The 20,328-nt window shown below is 33.5% G+C and overlaps 1 protein-coding gene across 1 annotated transcript in view; it reads left to right on the top strand.

Annotated features, from left to right (window-relative positions):
• The window catches only part of ROBO2 (roundabout guidance receptor 2), a 773,029-nt gene that overhangs the window by 584,757 nt on the left and 167,944 nt on the right, over positions 1-20,328 (top strand). The window contains exons 10-11 of the mRNA XM_044669246.1: positions 8,708-8,913; positions 16,023-16,104. Coding sequence (XP_044525181.1) covers positions 8,708-8,913; positions 16,023-16,104 — 288 coding nt within the window. The remainder of the gene's footprint in view (positions 1-8,707; positions 8,914-16,022; positions 16,105-20,328) is intronic.

Below are 20,328 nucleotides of genomic sequence, written 5' to 3' on the forward strand. Positions count from 1 at the left end.
AATACTACTTTAAATCCAACTATAGTCCCATTCTCTGGAAGAAAGTCTTGCTCTCTGAGATGTTTATATTGCTGATTCATAAAAATTTCTACTTAACTAGTAATAAACCTCTTAGTGCTATGGTTTGAAAAAACTCTCATAAGAATTACTTTGGCATTTTGGTGTATATGTGATTTCATTGAAGTATGTAGTCAGCTCCTCAGATGGAGATCACTACCATTCTGCATCTCTCATTTTCTGCAATTCTTGTTCATGTTTTCCCAATAATTATCATACTATCTTTACTTACCTTTGTAGTCTCATTCCCCAGTGTAATAATCCCTGATCTCCTCCTTCTGCTCAATTTTGAGCTCTCTTTTTCTCAATAAATAGTTCCATACTTACAGCAACTATAGTATTATAGTTTTATCTGTTGTTATACAGAAATTTTCAATATTTCCTATGCTTTCAATAAAGATGTCTTGAAAGAAAGAACATGCTTTCAAGTGTCTTCATGTTTCTGCTTTTCAATTAGGAATTTTAAGTTTAAGTTGCAAAAATTGATATTATACCAATGTCTAATGTAATATCCTAGATTAAAATATATAGTAAAATAATTCTGTATTGAATTTATGTCAGTGCTATTTCTTATTGTGAGTGCAAGTAAAGATAAGTTCATTTGGTCATTGACATGTTTCAGAATGACAACTAGCCACCAGACTGAAATGGAAATATTCATTAAAACAAGCAATTTTGGACCACATTAATCTGAAAACACCCATGTATTTAGAAACATTGTTTGAGGGTAGAAATATTAACTTCAATTTTTTTTTAGTTTCAGATGACTAATAATATGTCTGAGAAGCAGGGTACTTTTTTCTTGAAAAAGTACCAAACCTCAATATCAAATTAAAATTATATGAAAATCAATTTTTATAATATAATATTAAGAAAAGGAGCTGAGCACAGAGCTACATAGGTCTCTTTTGGAAAATTACGCAATGTTTTCAGTCATCCTAAGTTACTTGCCACAGAAAAAGTCCATATTCGTGGAGTGAAATGAAATCCCATTATTCAGCCAGTGATATCTCCTAATTGTGAATCATGGAACAGCAGTCTTTGAAGAATTAAAATGACAAGTAACTCAGAGCCAATAAAAAGGCATATGGTGAGTGTAAATAGACAGTAGCATTGTATTGGCAGTGTGCCTTTTGCTAGGAAAGTAGCATAAAAGATATCCATGGTATCTGTTACTACCAAAAGAGATGAGTCATTCATGAGAGACAGAACAAAAGCCAATCATAAAAGACAAAAGAAAACTCAAGTAGTACATTACTATATCAGAAATTATGAAAGAATTAGAGAAAAGATTCTGCTAGGTGTACTATCTCATTAAAATTTGTGGTGGTAGATAAAAATTTCACAGTTGAAAATATTGAAGGAGTTGTGGTGTGATGCAGTTAAATATATATCCCAACCATCAGCATTGTTGTATACCTTCTATAAAAACTTAGTTTAATGTAGAGGAATCTAATACTGAATAGATCTACACTTGTCTCATGTCAACTAATAATGAAGCTTAACTAATGAGTAATATAAAATAGCATTTAAACTATAATGTAGCAAATAGTATAATAAATTGAATATTTCTAAGAACATAGAAATTAACTTTGATTATAGATCACTGGATAGTGGATTATTGTATCTAAACACTGCTGTTATTCTTTTGCAAATATATCAAGTAATCAAGTGAAAAATGTATAAAAACATTTATTTCATTTTAGATATGACTATATTATTCAATAATTAACCATGCATTAAGTAATCTGTCTTTTTAAATATTAAACATTAAACGTAGTGCCAAACATACCTACTTCAATTTAAAGAAGCTATGGCAGGATAAGATTCGACTGCAGATTATAAATAACTTAACATTTGAAAGCAAATGAAGGTGAACAAATAAGTATCTATTTTTTAAACATTTATTAATATTCATTTTTAACATGGTTACATGACTCATGCTCCTACTTTCCCCTTCACCCCCCGCACTCTCCCCACCCATGGCCGACACACATTTCCACTGGTTTTAACATGTGTCATTGATAAAGACCTATTTCCAATCCCCAATCATGTCCACATCAACCCATGTGTGTGTTCAAGCAGTTATTTTTCTTATATGTTTCCTCTCCTGCAGTCCTTACTTTGAATGTGGGTAGTGTTTTTTTCCACAAATCTCTCAGAACTGTCCTGTGTCATTGCATTGCTGCTAGTACAGAAGTCCATTACATTCGATTTTACCACAATATATCAGTCTCTGTGTACAATGTTCTTCTGGCTCTGCTCCTTTCACTCTGCATCAGTTCCTGGAGGTCTTTCCAGTTCACCTGGAATTCCTCTAGTTTATTATTCCTTTGAGCACAATAGTATTCCATCACCAGCATATACCACAATTTGTTCAGACATTCCCCAATTGAAGGGCATACCCTCGTTTTCCATTTTTTTGCTACCACAAAAAGCCCAGCTATAAATATTTTCATACAAGTCTATTTATCTATGATCTCTTTGGGGTACAAACCCAACAATGGTATGGCTGGATCAAAGGGCAGGCATTTTTTATAGCCCTGTGAGCATAGTTCCAAATTGCCAGCCAGAATGGTTGGATCTGTTCACAACTCCACCAGCAATGCATCAATGTCCCAAATTTGCCACATCCCCTCCAGCATTCATTACTCTCCCCTTCTTTCATTTTAGCCAATCTGCTAGGTGTGAGGTGATACCTCAGAGTTGTTTTGATTTGCATTTCTCTAATTATTAGAGATTTCGAACACTTTCTCATGTGATTATTGATACTTTTGATTTCTTTACCTGAAAATTGCTTATTCATGTCTCTTACCCATTTATCAATTGAGGAATGGCTTAATTATTTATACAATTGATTTAACTCCTTGTATATTTGAGTAATTAGACCCCTGTCAGAGTTTTTTGTTATAAAGATTTTTTCCCAATTTGTTGTTTCCCTTCTGATTTTGGCTGCATTGTTTTTGTTTGTACAAAAGCTTTTTAGTTTAATATAATCAAAACCATTTAATTTACATTTTGTAATTTTCTCTAACTCTTGCTTGGCTTTAAAAATCTTTCCTTTGCCAAAGATATGACAAGTATACTATTCTGTGTTCACTTAACTTATTTATAGTTTCCCTCTTTATATTTAAGTCATTCACCCATTCTGAATTTATCTTGGTGTAGGGTGTGAGATGTTGATCTAAACCTAATCTCTCCCATATTGTTTTCCAAATTCCCCAGCAGTTTTTGTCAAATAGTGGATTCATGTCCCAAAAGTTGGGCTCTTTGGGTTTATCATACACTGTCTTGCTGATGTCATTTACCCTAAATCTATTCCATTGATCCTCTCTTCTGTCTCTTAGCCAGTACCATATTGTTTTGATTTATAGTATAGTTTAAATACTAGCTACTGCTAGGCCCCCTTCCTTCACATTTTTTTTTCATTATTTCCCTTGATATTCTTGATCTTTTGATATTCCAAATGAAATTTGTTATAGTTTTTCCTAATTGAGTAAAGACGTTTTTTGGTAGTTTGATAGGTATGACACTAAATAGGTAAATTAATTTGGGTAGAATGGTCATTTTTATTATGTTAGCTCATCCTACCCATGAACAATTAATGACTTTCCAATTGTGTAGATCTAGTTTTCATTGTTTAGAAAGTGGTTTTAAATTGTTTTCATATAATTCCTGTGTTTGTTTTGGTAGATAGATTCCTAAGTATTTTATATTGTCTAGTGTTATTTTAAATGGTGTTTTTCTTTCTACCTCTTGCTGCTGTGATGTGTTGGAAATATAAAGAAATGCTAATGATTTATGTGTATTTGTTTTGTATCCTGAAACTTTTTTTGCAAGTTGTTGATTATTTCTACAAGCTTCTTAGTTGATTCTCTAGGATTTTTAAAGCAGACCATCATATCATCTGCAAAGAGTGCTAGCTTAGTCTCCTCATTGCCTATTTTGATACCTTCAATTTATTTTTCTTTTCTAATTGCTACTGCTAGTGTTTCTAGTACAATGTTAAATAATAGAGGTGATAATGGGCATCCCTATTTCACTCCTGATCTTATTGGAAAGGCTTCTAATTTATCCCCATTGCTTATGATGTTTTTTGATGGTTTTAGGTAAATACTGTTTATTATTTTTAGGAAAGGTCCTTCTATTCCTATACTTTCCAGGGTTTTCAACAGGAATGGGTGCTGTATTTTGTCAAATGCTTTTTCAGCATCTATTGAGATAATCATGTGATTTTTGTTTGTTAGATTGTTGATATTGTCAATTATGTGGATTGTTTTCCTAATGTTGAACCATCCTTGCATTCCTGGTATAAATCCCACCTGAACGTGGTGGATGATCTTCTTAATTACTTGCTGGAGTCTCTTCACTAGTATTCTATTTAAGATTTTTGCATATATGTTCATTAGGGAGATTGGTCTGTAATTTTCTTTCTCTGTTTTTGATCTACCTGGCTTTGGAATCAGTACCATATTTGTGTCATGAAAGGAATTTGGTAGGACTCCTTCTTTGCTTATCATATCAAATAGTTTGTATAGTATTGGGATTAGTTGGTCTTTGAATGTCTGATAGAATTCACTTGTGAATCCATCAGGCCCTGGCGATTTTTTCTTAGGGAGTTCTTTGATGGCTTGTTCAATTTATTTTTCTGATATGGGATTATTTAGGTATTCTATTTCTTCTGCTGTTAATCTAGGCAATTTATATTTTTGTAAATATTCATCCATATCTCCTAAATTTTTATATTTGTTGCCATATAATTGGGCGAAATAGTTCTTAATGATTGCCTTAATTTCCCCTTCATTAGAGGTGAGGTCTCCCTTTTCATCTTTGATACTGTCAATTTGGTTTTCTTCTTTCCTTTTTTTCATTAGATTGACGAGTACTTTATCTATTTTATCTGTTTTCTCAAAATACCAGCTTTTAGTCTTATTTATTAATTCAATAGTTCTTTTACTTTCAATTTTATTAATTTCTCCCTTGATTTTTAGTATTTCTAATTTAGTTTTCATCTGGGGGTTTTTTATTTGTTCGCTTTCTAATTTTTTGAGTTGCGTGCCCAAATCATTTATCTCTGCTCTCTTTAATTTGTTAATGTATGCACTCAAGGATATAAATTTCCCCCTGAGTACTGCCTTGGCTGCATTCCACAGAGTTTGGTAGGATGTCTCATCATTGTCATTCTCTTCAATGAAATTGTTGATTGTTTCTATGATTTCTTCTTTGACTAGTTGGTTTTGGAGAATCATATTATTTAATTTCCAATTAGTATTTGATTTGCCTGTCCAGGTGCCCTTACTAATTATTATTTTTATTGCATTATGATCTGAGAAGGTTACATTTATTATTTCTGCTCTTTTGCATTTGTTTGCAATGATTCTATGCCCTATTACATGGTCAATCTTTGTGAATGTGCCATGTGCAGCTGAAAAGAAGGTGTATTCCTTTTTGTCCCTATTTATTTTTCTCCACATATCAATTAAATCTAATTTTTCTTGGACTTCATTCAACTCTCTTACCTCTTTCTTTTTTATTTTTTGGTTTGATTTATCTAGATCTGAAAGAGGAATATTTAGATCTCCCACTATTATGGTTTTACTATCTATTTCCTTCTTGAGCTCTGCTAGGTTCTCCTTTATGAATCTGGATGCTATGCCACTTGGTGTATACATATTGAGCAGTGTTATTTCCTCATTGTTTATACTGCCTTTAATCAGGATATAATGACCTTCCCTGTCTTTTTTAATCATATCTATTTTTACTTTGGCTTTTTCAGAAATCATAATAGCCACTCCTGCCTTCTTTTTCTCATTTGACGCCCAAAAGATTTTGCTCAAGCCCTTAACCTTAAACTTGTGTATGTCCACCTGCCTCATGTGTATTTCTTGTAGACAACATATGGTAGGATTTTGGCTTCCAATCCACTCTGCTATTTGCTTCCGTTTTATGAGCGAGTTCATCCCATTCATATTCAGAGTTATAATTATCAGTTGTGCATTCACTGACATTTTCGTATCCTCCCCTATTCCTACCCCTTCTTCTTAAACTAATTCCTTTTAAACCAGTGGTTTGCTTTAAACAGGTATCCCTTATCCCCTCCCTTGATTAACTCCCCTTTCTACCCCCTCCCTTATTATTCCCCTCTTTTTGTTTTTAAAGGCCTAATGAATTCCCTCCCTCTTCTTCTCTCCTCCCTTTTTTGACCTCCCTACTCCCCTACTCCCCTTGGTTTATCCCTTCTGACTTTCTCAGTAGGGTTAGATAGATTTTTATATCCCAATGGATATAACAATTCTTCCCTCTCATGGTTAATTACACTGAGAGTAAGGTGTAAATATTACCTCTTAATGCTCTCTTCCTCTCCTTCTTATAATAGTACTTGTCCCCTCCCCTTCCCATGCCCTCTTTGTGTGTAATAGAACATCCTATTTTTCTTATTCATTCAAGTTTCTCTTGGTGTCCCCTACTATTCACCCCCGTCTTTCCCACCCCCCATATCATCTTAGACCATTTAGTATTACACCTTCTCCCTATGAATTATTCTTCTGATTACTATAGTAGTGAATAGAGTTCACTACAGAGAATTATACATAGCATTTCTCCACATAGGAGTACAGATAATTAGATCTTATTGAGGCCCTTTAAAAGGCAAATTTTAAAATTATGGGTTTTCTTTCTTTCCCCTCTGTTTTTTATTTAACTTTTCATTTTTCTCTCGATTTTTGTGGTTGGATATCAAACTTTCCATTTAGTCCTGGTCTTTTCTGTGCAAGTACTTGGAAATCTTCAATTTTGTTGAATGCCCATACTTTCCCCCAGAAGTATATAGTCAGTTTTGATGGGTAGTTGATCCGTGGTTGAAGGCCCAGTTCTCTTGCCTTTCTCAATATCATATTCCAAGCCTTGAGGTCTTGTAGTGTGGAGGCTGCCAGATCCTGTGTGATCCTGATTGGTGCTCCTTGATATTTGAATTTTCTCTTTCTGGCTTGTTGTAAGATTTTTTCTTTTACTTGGAAGCTCTTGAATTCACTATTATATTCCTGGGGGTTGTCTTTTCTGGGTCTAGTGTAGAGGGTGATCTATGGATCCTTTCAATGTCTATATTGCCTTCTTGTAGATCTTCAGGACAATTTTGCTGAATAATTTCTTTTAGTATGGAGTCCAAATTTCTATTAATTTCTGCTTTTTCAGGAAGACCAATGATTCTCAAATTGTCTCTTCTAGACCGGTTTTCTTGGTCTGTCACTTTCTCATTGAGCTATTTCATGTTTCCTTCTATTTTTTCAGTCTTCTGAATTTGTTTTATTTTTTCTTGGTGTCTTGAGAGATCATTAGCTTCTAATTGTTCAATTCTAGCCTTTAGGGACTGGTTTTCCTTTTCAATCTGGTCATTTCTGATGTTCAATTTGCTTATCAATTCATTTGATTTTTGAGCCTCAAATTCCAATTGTGAAATTCTGCTTTTTAAACTGTTATTTTCTTTCCTGATTTCCTTTTGAGCTATTTCCTATTTCTCTAGCCAAATCTTTTCCAACTTTCTTGTCATCTCAGATTTGAACTCTTCAGGAGCTTTTGACCAGTTTTCATTATTTTGGGAGGGTCCAGATGTGATTGCTTGTTTGTTCTCCTCTTCTGTTTGCTCGGTTGTCTGGATTTTCTCTATGTAAAAGTTGTGGAGTGTTAAAGATTTCTTCTTCTTCTTGTTAATCTTTCTCTTCTGGGCTTACTGATTCTGGGTTGCCATTTTTAACCCAGACCCTTCTCAGCTTTATCCTCATGCTCAGGGTCTGTCTGCACTCTTTCGGCTCCTGAGGTCTCAGGTCTGGTTGTTCTCAAGGTCAATCCCCCTGGTGGCCCTCTGCTGGACGTTCCTTTACAAGTCTCAGGGTGCTGCTTCCACAGTCGTATACCCGTCTGCACTGGTTCCCCACTCAGGGTTTCAGAGCCCTCGCTCACGCATGTGCCTGTGTCCTCCTCAACCCACGCCTGTGCTCAGTGTCTAAGCTCAAAGTCTGTGTGCATTCTTTAGCCTTTTGGTGTCCTAAGTCTTGCTGCTCTCAGGAGCAGGCCCTGGAGCTGCCAATGACTCAATGGGTGCCCCAAACATGCTCTATCTGAGCTGGCTTTGGCACTGTAGGTGGTGTGTGGGGGTGGGGGTGGGGGGGTTGCTCCGCCAGCAATTTATTGAGAGCTGTTTCACCCCTTTATAGCATGGAAATGCCCCAGTTCCATGTACCTTCCATGCTGTGCCTTGTTGTGTGGTCCCTCAGTTCGTCTGGATTTGTTTTTATGTCCCCTTGAGGAGCCCTGTATGTTTTTGGTTAGGAGAGGTTAAGTGCTGCTTTTTACTCTGCCGCCATCTTAACCCAGAACTCCAAATAATTATCTTTTAAGCATTTCTGAAATAAAAGCGAAGTTTTACAAGTAACTTCAAAAAATAGCTTACACTGGCATTTCAATATCAATAACTTATTGTCTTTCTAAACAATTATGAACACAAGATATTATTATCTTAGTTGTATAGGTCAAATAACTGACAGTATTTTATAAGTTCAATAGATGTGCTTTTTAAAATCTCAGCTCATAGATTGTATGATGTTATAAGAATATACATTGAATAAAATGTCCTGAAATCTTCTTTATCATTTAGTTTTGACAGATAGGCCTCCACCTATAATTCTACAAGGCCCAGCCAACCAGACATTAGCAGTAGATGGTACAGCCCTGCTGAAATGTAAAACCACTGGTGATCCTCTTCCTATCATTAGCTGGTTAAAGGAAGGATTCACTTTTCTGGGTAGAGATCCAAGAACATCTTTACAAGAACACGGAACCCTACAGATTAAGAATTTACGTGTAAGTCATATACCTGGCATGGCCAACTTCTTCAAAACTATATATTTTAATTGTATTTTATGCATTAATTGTTAATATTCATGCTATGGTTGATAATAATGTTAGTTTTTAACTATCATTATATCTAAGCAAGATTTCCATACATCTTACTTATCAATGATATTACTAATTTTATAAATAAGAAAATTAAACTTCTTAAACAAAAGATTTATAACAGAATTAATAGTAATTTGGAAATATAAGATTCCCTCGCTGACTCTCAAAAACAATATACATTTGGAAGACTAATTTTTGGGTAGACCAGTATGAAAATATGTGTTGAGGAATAATGGGAGATGAGATCAGATGCATAAATAACTTTGGAAGTTGTAAAAATCATTAGAAGATCACAAAAAAAAGTGTGACAAGTTTACACTGGAACTAGTAGGTAGAATTAATAGTTACAAATCCTTTAGAAGAAAAATGAAATGATGGAAAGAATGTTTTGAAAATATGTTGTAATACATGCATTATCAGAAGTAGGGAGATATATTTGGAGGATATATATGTATATATACATACATACATACATGTATGGCCGTCATTTAGTATTAGCTGATACAGATCTGATTTCTAGTAATTAATTGTGGAAATACAGAGAAAGAAATGAATCTAAAATATGTTATGTAGAAATATCAAAAACTTTGTGCCTAGAAGTGGGGAAAAAGGGAAATAAAATAATAAAATGTCAGTCAAGCTACTGAGCTTGAAGAACTAAGAGAACAGTGATATTAGTTGATAATACAGAGTAAGGTAAATAAATAATCTTGTTTTGAATGTAAATTCAGGTTTCAAAGTGTTAAATATCGGGTTCTAGTAGGCTATAGAACTTTACTATCTTGAAGTCAGTTAGAGATGTAGGACTATGTAGGAAATGTATGATGTAGGAAATGATGTATTTTAATATTTATTTTATGAAATAACATTTTCATTTGTAAATATTTGATATATCATACACTGTACTGTTTAGTTAGTAGATTTTGTAGAGTAAATGCATGTTACTTACATGAATATTTTCAAAATTAATTTATAATATATTTAGTTATATTCTGAAAGGGAATACTTCAAGGTCAACTATAGTTCTGATATGATCTTGTATATTCTACCACATTTAAATGATTCAAGTTTGTTTTATGGAAAGTAGAACAAAGTATGATTTTTTTATGGAATAGTAGGAATATTGTGATAGTGTACCTTAAAGAAATATAACATTTTCACTCACTCTTCCATCACTAGCCATAAATTGTTAACCTTCCTTCAATGAAATGGAATTTATTAAAAAATTAACGCTAGCTTTACTTGAGCAAACAATTTAGCTTTTCTCTCTGGGCTAAAGGCAGGTTTGGGCCATGAAGGTTAATGCATTTTTCCTGTACAGCTGGATTAAAGAGTGCGCTTGAAGAGTCAAGATCCCCAGTAGTGTTGGAAAGCAGCAATTAAAGGTGGGAGTTTGATGATCTCAAACAAACTTTATGCACATTGACAGATTTCTGAGCAGTCTCTCCAAGATACAAGCTCTTAGGGGCTTCTCTGAAGCCAGCTCTGTAAACACAAGCATAGGTGATGAAGTGTGCCAGCACATTAATCTCTTTGTTTAAAGCACCTGGTTTATAAATATGTAAAGATGAAAAAACAGAAAGAAAAGAAATGTGAAGTACTATTGACCAACAAAGACAAAAATATTACTGAGACTTAAAATTTAAAAAATTAAACTATGATATAAAAATGAGCTATTATAATAATACAAGAAACACATATGGTATTTTTTCTTTGAGAAAACTTAAAATGGAGGAAGTCATTTCCCTTCTATATGGATCACTTTTTTTAAAGGAATTAATTTTGTGCCCACACAAGTTTCTACAGATAATTTTTCTGTTTTTCTATAAACTTATTTCCCATAATGTTATTTATCAAAAAATACCTGTGGCACACCAACTACAGGATAAATCATGCTTGCCTTTATACTAACTAACTGGTTTCTGAATGAATGACTTATTTTTGAGAGGCAAAATCGTTTCTTTTAAATGGAAAAAAACTATATTTGCACCTCACCACAAAGACAATGCAGTAATACCTAAGATGCAGTATTACCTTAGTATTCTTCACAACTTATAGTACTTATACATTATTAGAAATTGAATATTTCTCTTTAGTATTTATGATAAAATGAAGTGGTTTGCTTTTTATGACAATGATAATTATAGTTCTCTTCTACCAAAAATGTTATTACAATAACTCCTCCATCATTACTTTAATAATATGAAGAATAAAAAATAAGATAAATTTTATTTTATCAAAGATATTTTATTTTTATGAGGTACCTATCACTCTGTACTCTCACTGTTATGTTTGAGTGAGTAATTTTAATATTTTTCCCAATATAACATTAACATCATTTTTGTTCATGTTTCTGAAATAAAATATTTTAATGATATGGTGAAATATATCTTATTTATTGACTCTCCCACAAATAAGAATTACAGGCAAGGAAGTAATATGTTGGTGAACATCAGGACAGTAAAATATGAATATTAGTTTAGGATGTATGAAAGTAAAAGCCAATTAAAATGGGCATTGGAAAAATGCTTATAAAAACCACATATTTAAGTATTTACCTTAGAATCAATCTTAAAAGCTTTAGCCTAGGCACACTTACCATATATAGACCACAGTAATTTCATCTTGAATTATCCTCATACCAACTTGGTTTTGGTGTAGTATTTGGATGGATATTTGAATTTAAAAAAAGACAAGAATAAAGATGACTTTAAATTGTATTTTCCTAAATGTTCAATTTTAGTTTTAACTCAATAGGAGCAAGTCCGTACTGAAGATCTGAAGACTGTACTTTTTTAATCTACCCATTTTAAAACATTAATATTTTAATGTAATATATTTGCTATATCAAACAGGTTATATTCATCAATAAAACTATCTGAAATAACTCTAGAAAGATGGATACTACATACCAGTTCTCTACCCTATGTGGATATTTATTTTATTTTATTTTATGTACATTTATTATATTTTTTCACTCTAAGAGATTTGAAAATAGGAGTTTTCTCCAGTACCAGGTTGGCTCTGTATATATGCTATGATTATGCTCAATAACTTCAAATATACTTTAACAAAAAATAGTTGTATTGAGAACTTTTCATTTCGAAATATCACTTAAGTTGGAAATATATAAATTAAATGCCTATCATAAGACAATATTAAGATTTACATTCATTTGAAATTCTTCCTCATTTTGTATCTTTTGTAAAGACTTCCTTCGGAAGAGCAATATTTTTTTAAGATTATTTGTTTTATTAGGAACTAATTTTAAGTTGTTTTATTTGAATTGGAATAAATCCACTGCTACAAATAATATACTGGCATCAAGTGAGAATACTTTTTCATTCAGTTTCTGCCATTACTATTAACTCTTAAAACCATTTGATTATCTACTCTGGTCAACATTAGCTAATAGAGATAGAATTTAGTATATCTATATAAATGATAGCACTTTGGGGAGGAAAGGGAGTTGTTTCTTATCCAGCTGCAAGTGTCTCCATATTTATTTTCATTCAAACTTTTGAGACCTTAAATACTCTTACAGTGAAGTTGTTAAAATACATTCCTACAGAATTATAAAGCAAATTAGGAATTTTAATAAATAGCTTGATCCTCATGCATTCATTTAGTGACTTATTCACACAGTCTTTGTCTTCTTAGAAGTACAAAAGAGTGCAACTCTCAAAATTAATCATTCTCCAAGGAAACTCTTAAATCAAACACAACTGAAATCATGTTTTAACTATCAGTAAATATGAGAAAGTTTTAGTTTTCATTTTTGTTTTTTAGACATAATAATATAATATGTGATAATGAAGAGTTTGCATTGGATAACTAATAAGGTTTCTTTTGCTGAAAAATTATCTGAATCTGTGTCAGGAAATGATATTTCAACTGATACAAAAATTTTATTCCATTTATTCCATGTAGATTCAGAGATAGATTGATAGATAGATAGAGAGATACATAGATAGATATAGAGTATTAATAAAATCTACATATCACATATGTCTTTTTCTATTTGGCAGAAACTAATAAAATTCATGTAGCAGATAGATATTCAAGTAGAATTATAATACCATCTGTGTGCATTTGTTATCTTTGTGTGTAAGTGTTTATTTGTGACTCATTGGCTGCAGTTAATTAATTGACATTTACATATTCTGGTATGTGTGTATGTATAAACATATATGAACATATAAATGCACATGTATACATCCACACATAATACATGTTTACACACATACATTTCCACTCTGGTAGTCAATGGACCCTTCCCTGTCATATAGAGTAACTCGATAAATGGATGAATCACCTAGCTGCTTCAGCTATTATTATTGATCAACAACAAGCATCAGTTAACTGTTTACTAAGTGTTTGGTACTGTGTTGAGTGCTAAGGACATAGAAGAAGGTAAAAGGGATTCCTTTCTCTCTAGTAGCTCACAGTATTTTGAAAAATATTTTGGATGCTGGAAGCTAAGATAGCATAATAAAAGACACTCTGCTCCCCAGAATCTTCCAGGCACACACACACACACACACACACACACACACACACACACACACACACAAAAGCAGAAAATAAATCATCTCAAAACCACAGAAAGCAGGAGGAACATGCATCATTGCGGTAAGAAGAGAGAATATACCAGCCAGCACAGGGTTTGTGGGAATCATCAGAACTTAGACCAGCCCAACATAATGTCACATAATAATAAAGATTCAGAAAGGGAACAAACCTAGCCTGAGCCACTCAAAATGGGTATATAAGACAGAGAGGGCAGAATAGGGGCTAGCCTAACCTTAATTTCTTGCCATGGGTAGCAAAAGCAGAGAGTGCAGGAAAACTAAAGGTTGCCTTGCAAAGCCAAGCACTTGAGGAAACAAAATGATGGAATGGGGGAGTGGCTCAGCCAAAACCATTCTCTAAGAGTAGTAAAGGCAGAGAAGGCAGGAAATCTATACGTCCATAGCAGAGTGCATGATTGAGCAAAATGGCAGAGATGGGGATTAGACCAATCTAAGACTTCAGACAGGTAGCAAAAGCCAAGGGGGCAGGAAACCAATGCACTTCCATGACCTGACCTGAGGCAGAGAAGCAGCAGAGTACTTGAAGCAACAGAGCCCAATGCCAGGGACATGACCAGCTCAAACTACTGGGTTTCCCTGCCCACAAACAATAGGGGAACTGGTAACATAGGGTGCTGAATCTAGCTAGAGAAAACAGGTGCAAGCCTTCCTAGAGCAAGCCAAAAGAATCTCCTCAACAGACATATCCTGGGAAAAAGCAGTTTTGCTTACTTCAAATACCAGAGGAGAGCACTCTGCAAAGCATGGAACAATGCTCTCTCTACCCCAGGAATAAAGAAGAACATCAACAGACAGCTCAGGTAACAGGAAAAATAATTAGAGAAAATGGTCAAGAGACAAAGAAAAAAACTGACCTAAGCTATTTTAGTAACAGGAAAGGTCAAAATGCAGACTTAGAAGAGAACAACGGTGCCAAAAATTAACATATAAACCTCCAAGGAAAGTGTGAAATGATGTCAGATGCCAAAAGAACCCATAGAAGAACTTGAAAAGAAGCTTAAATATCAAATAATAAGAAAATTGATAGAAAAACCGGGGGGAAATTCACTGAAGAAATCAATCCCATAAAAACTAGAATAGGTCAAAAGGAAATAGAGGCACAAAATGCACTGAAGAAAATAACTTTGTAAGGAATGGAATGGAACAAACGGAGGAGACAAAAAATGAAGAAAACATTTCTTTTAAAAAATAAAATTGGCCAAATCTAAAAGGAAACACAAAAACCTAAAGAAGAAAATATATTCATAGAAATTAGAAGCTAATGAATCCATAAGACATCAGGAAACAATAAGGCAAAATCAAAAGAATTAAAAATTAGAAGAAAATTTAAAATAGCTCACTGTAAAAACAACTGACCAGGGAAATATATACAGAATACATAATCAAAGAGTCATTGAAATACCTGAAAACTACAATTACAAAAAGAGCCAGGACACCATGTAACAAGAAATCATCAGAGGAAGCTGTCCTGATATCCTCAAACAAGAAAGAAACATATAAAATGATATAATACACCTATCATTTCCTGAATGAGACTATTATAGTCAAATTCTAGCATTCAAAATTCAAGGAAAAATGCTATGAAATTCCAGAAGGAAACAATTCAAATATTATGGAGTTAAAGTCAGGATTACATAGGACCTAGCAGCTTCTACATTAAGGGAAGAGAAGGCATGGAATATGATATTCTGAAAGGTAAAGGATCTGGGACTACAACCAAAAATAATACACCCAGGAAAACAGAGCATAATCTTCCAGAGGAAATCATTGACATTTCAAAAAAGAGAAGAATTTCAGACTTTCCTGACCCCAGAATGAGAATTGAAAAGGAAATTTGATGAGCAAACTCAACACTCAAGAGAAGCCTAAAAGGGTAAAATGAAAACTTAAGGGTTTCAGTAAGGTTGACATGAGTACATTTATACCTGGGAAGGTAAAAATTGAAATAATTAAGATATCTATACAATTACATTTATAGGTTTATTGAAATCATTTCTGGTATCAGCTCATGTAGCTGAGTGTTATAAGAAAATATTACTCTGAATTATTTAATGTAACACAATGAATTCTTTCAAAATGATGTTAGGAATTGAGGATAATAGCCATGTGTATTAGGAAAGAGGAAAGAAGTACAGAGATGGTTAAAGACAGGTATAGAAGCAAATATTCTGAATTACTATACAAATAAAGATTTATAACAGAATTTGTGGTGAGAAGGTGAATTATAATGTTTTGTGACATTATTTAAAAAATAAATTGCCAAAATATTACAAAAAACAAAACTAAAAAATTAGTAACTGTAAAAATTTTTCTTTTATCATATTATTTACCTTATCTGTAAAATGTTTAATCTTATTTTGAGGAATTAAGAATTATCTTAATTGAAATATTTTGTACTAGCCCTTTTTTTTGGCACTATAGGTTTCTGATACTGGCACGTACACATGTGTGGCTACAAGTTCAAGTGGAGAGACATCATGGAGTGCTGTGTTAGATGTAACTGGTAAGTTCCTAGTGAATGCCTTGACAATAGCAGGCTTAAATATTCTTTAGGTATAAAAATTATGTCTGTCTAAATAACTTAAATGAAATAAAATCTCCTCCAAAGTCCTGATCTAATGTTTCAAGATGGTTCTTTGGGTTCTACAAAACTATGGCTAAATTCTAGGACCAGATACATATTGTCATTTGTTGTCTGAATTGGTTAGAGTAGAAAGCCTAATCACACAGAGGGTTGGCCTCTATGTGTTTTTTTTTTTAAATAAGAATGGGAGCAGAGATAGAGTGACAGTAACTTCTGAAATTGTTAAAAGTAGAAAGTACACTCTATGAGAGTGTAGTCTGTGATTATAAAAGGAGCAGCAAAAAGATCTTTAGATCTAAGGATTAATGAAGGGGAAATCAGTATTGAATATTATAGGTGCATTTAGGCTAAACACTATAACTCTTATCTCTTTTTGTATTGCCATAGATCCCATCACAATGTGGTTAATCAGGACCTGCATGTAGCCATTTTAAAGATGGCACTTATATCAACAAATATTTGTTAATCATCATGATGTCCAGAACACTCTCTTGGGCACTGGAAGATGCAGAGTACATTTTTTAAAGTCCAAATTTGTAGACATAAGCTTAAACTATGGTTTAAATTATCTCACATAGTTGAGATAATCTAAGACAGTGATTCCCAAAGTGGGCACCACCACCCCCTGGTGGGTGCTGCAGCTATCCGGGAGGGTGGGGGCGGACAGCGATGGCCACAGGTGAATTTATCTTTCCTATTAATTGCTACTAAAATTAAAAAAAAATTAATTTCCAGGGGCCTAAGTAATATTTTTTTCTGGAAAGGGGACAGTAGACCAAAAAAGTTTGGGAACCACTGATCTAAGAGATTATCTGGCACACATGACCAAAAAATATAATCATATAAAAAAAGGAAAAGAGAAAGGGAAGAAAATATTTTTTAAATTAACATTTTAAGTGAGCAATGTCAATTCCTGTTACAAAATTTTAATGAAGAAAATGTTAATCAGCAGTAGACAAAAAGGAACAAATGATTCTGAAATAATTCTAAAATGGATAAAAACTATGTTTAAATGACCTAATTAGGAATTGGGAATAATAATAAAATCACAAATATGAAATCTTAGAGAAGGTTTTAAAAATGTAACCAAAAAGTTAAACTAAATAAATAATTGAAGAATCATATTTTGGAATTATGGGAAAATTAAGATAATGAAAATTACAGGAAATAATAAAGGAAATGATAAACAGAGAATTCAACTAAAAATCTCAAAAAAAACAAAATTCATACAATGCAAAGATGGAAACTATCTCAAAAATCACTGAAGTTAAATGTTTTGGGGAAATATACAGGATCAAGGGACAGACCTAAAAGATAGATTAATATACAGTAATCTCCAGGATTAACAAATAATAGTTGAGAATCATAAAAACAGAGTAATCTGGGCACAATATTTTCTGAGTTCATCAAATAAAATTCCCCAAAGTTGGCCATAGTAGCCAGTGAGACACATATTCTGACAGTAAAGAATCCAAGATATGCTTGGATATCACAGATAAAATTCAATTATAATAACTGGTCCAAAATTTCACAGGCTATTTGAGTAATAATTTATTTACCAAAAAATAATAATGAAGATCATAGTGAATTTCTATAAGCCAAGAAATTATTTCAGAAACTGATATATAAACATTAATAAATTTAAGAAATTGGGTCCATAAACTTAGAATCATTTCCTTAGAAACTTTGAATGTTCTATGCAACAAAGAGTTGGATATCTGAGAATCAAATAGATTTTTAAAAGCTGAGAGAGACAAAAATACTTCAAAGCAGTGTTTGGTAAACTACACTTAATAGGTAATGTAATTATCAGTGAATAAAAACTAGTGGGAAACTAGATGATTATATGGCAAAAAAATAGGTTGTAAACATACCTCATATTCTACTTGTAGAGATGGGTGGAACAGATTAACATTTGTAATCTTTTAAAAAATATTACTCCTTTCCACATAGTCTACAATCCTACTTCAATGGCTTATATTTTTTTTCTTCCAACATGATAGACCATTGATAGTGAACCTATGGCACAGTTACCAAAGATGGCACACAGAAAGCTTTCTGTAGGCACTCAGTTACGCCCCCCCCCCCAATCTCCAGTGTTTGTTACTAGAGAGGCAGAGGGACTTGGCCAGAACTGCTCCCTTCCCCTTCTCTACTGTACCAGATGACATTTTTTCATATCCCCTGCCCTTCTGCCAAGCAGCCCAGTAGGAGAGCACAGGGGGCTGGGCAGTTCATAGGTGGCAGAGGTGGAAGGGAGCAGAGTGCTTGGACCACTGCCCTCCCTTCCTCTCTACCCTCACTGAGGACATTCCTCATTCCACCTACCCCTCCACCCAGGAGCCCAATGGGAGCACTTCCTCCCTCCCCATTGTGGGGTAAAGGGGGGGACACAGCACACTGTCTCTTGAAGTGGGGCTACATGGCACTCAATCTGGGGAGGTAAGTGGGGGCCGGGCCTGGCACTCCATCTCTAATCACTGTGATAGACCTTCCACTGTTTCCAAGTGATCTCCATGCCTAAACTGTTCTGCCACCTGAATGATATGGTATGATTCTCTTCTGAGTTTTTCTGGTTTCCTTTAAGACTTAGCCCAAATCCTTCCTTTTTCAAGAGTCCTCAGTTCCCTAAGCTGCCTACCTTCAAATCTATGCATACACATATATATGTAAGTGTATATATTCATGTGGGGGGGGGGAGTAGGGGATGGGTGTATATTGATTGAATTACTTTATATATTAGGAATTCCTACAAAATATGGTTCTTGATGCTCTGAAAATTGAGGCTACTTGTCTGTGTCATACAGTGTATTGAGAAACAGAACTTGAATTTCTTTCTACTCTATGCCATGTTGCACTTTAAACTAACAACAAACCCAATAATGAACCTTAACTAGATCAGCAATATATGTATTTTAAACTGGACAAAAAATAAATATTCTAAAGAGAAATATAACAAATAAATCCTGTACAAATAAGCTCTCTACAGGATAAATAAGAAAGAAGAGCAGGAATGTACAAGAATCAAGAGGGATTGGGAAAGGCTTCCTTTAGAACAGGGGTAATTTCGTGAGAGCCGTACAGTGCTCACAGTGCGCGCTCCTGTAACAGCGCCTGAAAAAGAAATTGACTATGAATTAGGTCATTTTTCATAAGTTGAATAATTTAAAAAAATCACTAGTAACAAAAATTTGCTCTCCTGGTAATTTCATACTTCTGAAAGTAGAAGAATCAAGGGAAAAATCTAGTCCAGGTCTAATTCTCACTGACAGACAGAAATCCTTTCTAGGGTGAAAATGATGAAAATTTTGAGAGGAAGTAATGATTTCCTTTCCTAAAATATATGGTAGAAGAGAAGAAATCTAGAAAAATTTTTTTGACAAGTATAGTAGAGTTTTAGAAAGGGTTCAGAGGAATACAGATATTATCCCATGGACTAAAATGCTATAGAAAAGACAGTCCAGGAGTTATGAGAGATACTCAAGAAATTCTGAAGGCAGAAAGGGAAGCAGTTCCAATGGGGAGAAAAAGTGAAAGATGTGGATACAGTGGGGACCCAATAATCTATTGAGATTTTAAATGAATGAATAAGGAAGAAAAGAAGGTAACTAAAAAGCATATAAAAGCATAACACAATCTCATAAAAATTATGTCAGGATGCTAAATCCTAAGCTGAATTTGACAAGGGAAATTGAAAAAAAATGGATAAGACCTGCTATTCGGGATGAGTGTAACAATAGTAACTGACAAAAGAGACTTGGTAGAGATGCTTATTTCTTCCTTTTTTTCTGTTTTCTCTGCCAAGGAGAATTGCACTGGAAATGATGGAATAAAAATGCATAACAGGGAGTTTATACTCAAAGTAAACGAGGAGACAGTAAGAGCAAATCTAGTTGTTCTTGATTATTTGAAGTCTTTTAAACCAGAAAAACATCTTCTGGTTCTGAAAAAATGGTCAGAGTTGATTGTTGAGATTTGATAATTACCTATCATATTTTGAAGATAAATTAATAAAATAAAATAATAAAATAAATTTAAATGTTAATAATATCAAAAGGATGTGTGTGTGTGAGAGAGAGAGAAAGAAAGAGAGAGAGAGAGAGAGAAAGAGAGAGAGAGAGAGAGAGAGAGAGAGAGAGAGAG

The sequence above is a fragment of the Gracilinanus agilis genome, chromosome 3 (genome assembly GCF_016433145.1).
Source record: "Gracilinanus agilis isolate LMUSP501 chromosome 3, AgileGrace, whole genome shotgun sequence".
Lineage (NCBI taxonomy): Eukaryota > Metazoa > Chordata > Mammalia > Didelphimorphia > Didelphidae > Gracilinanus > Gracilinanus agilis.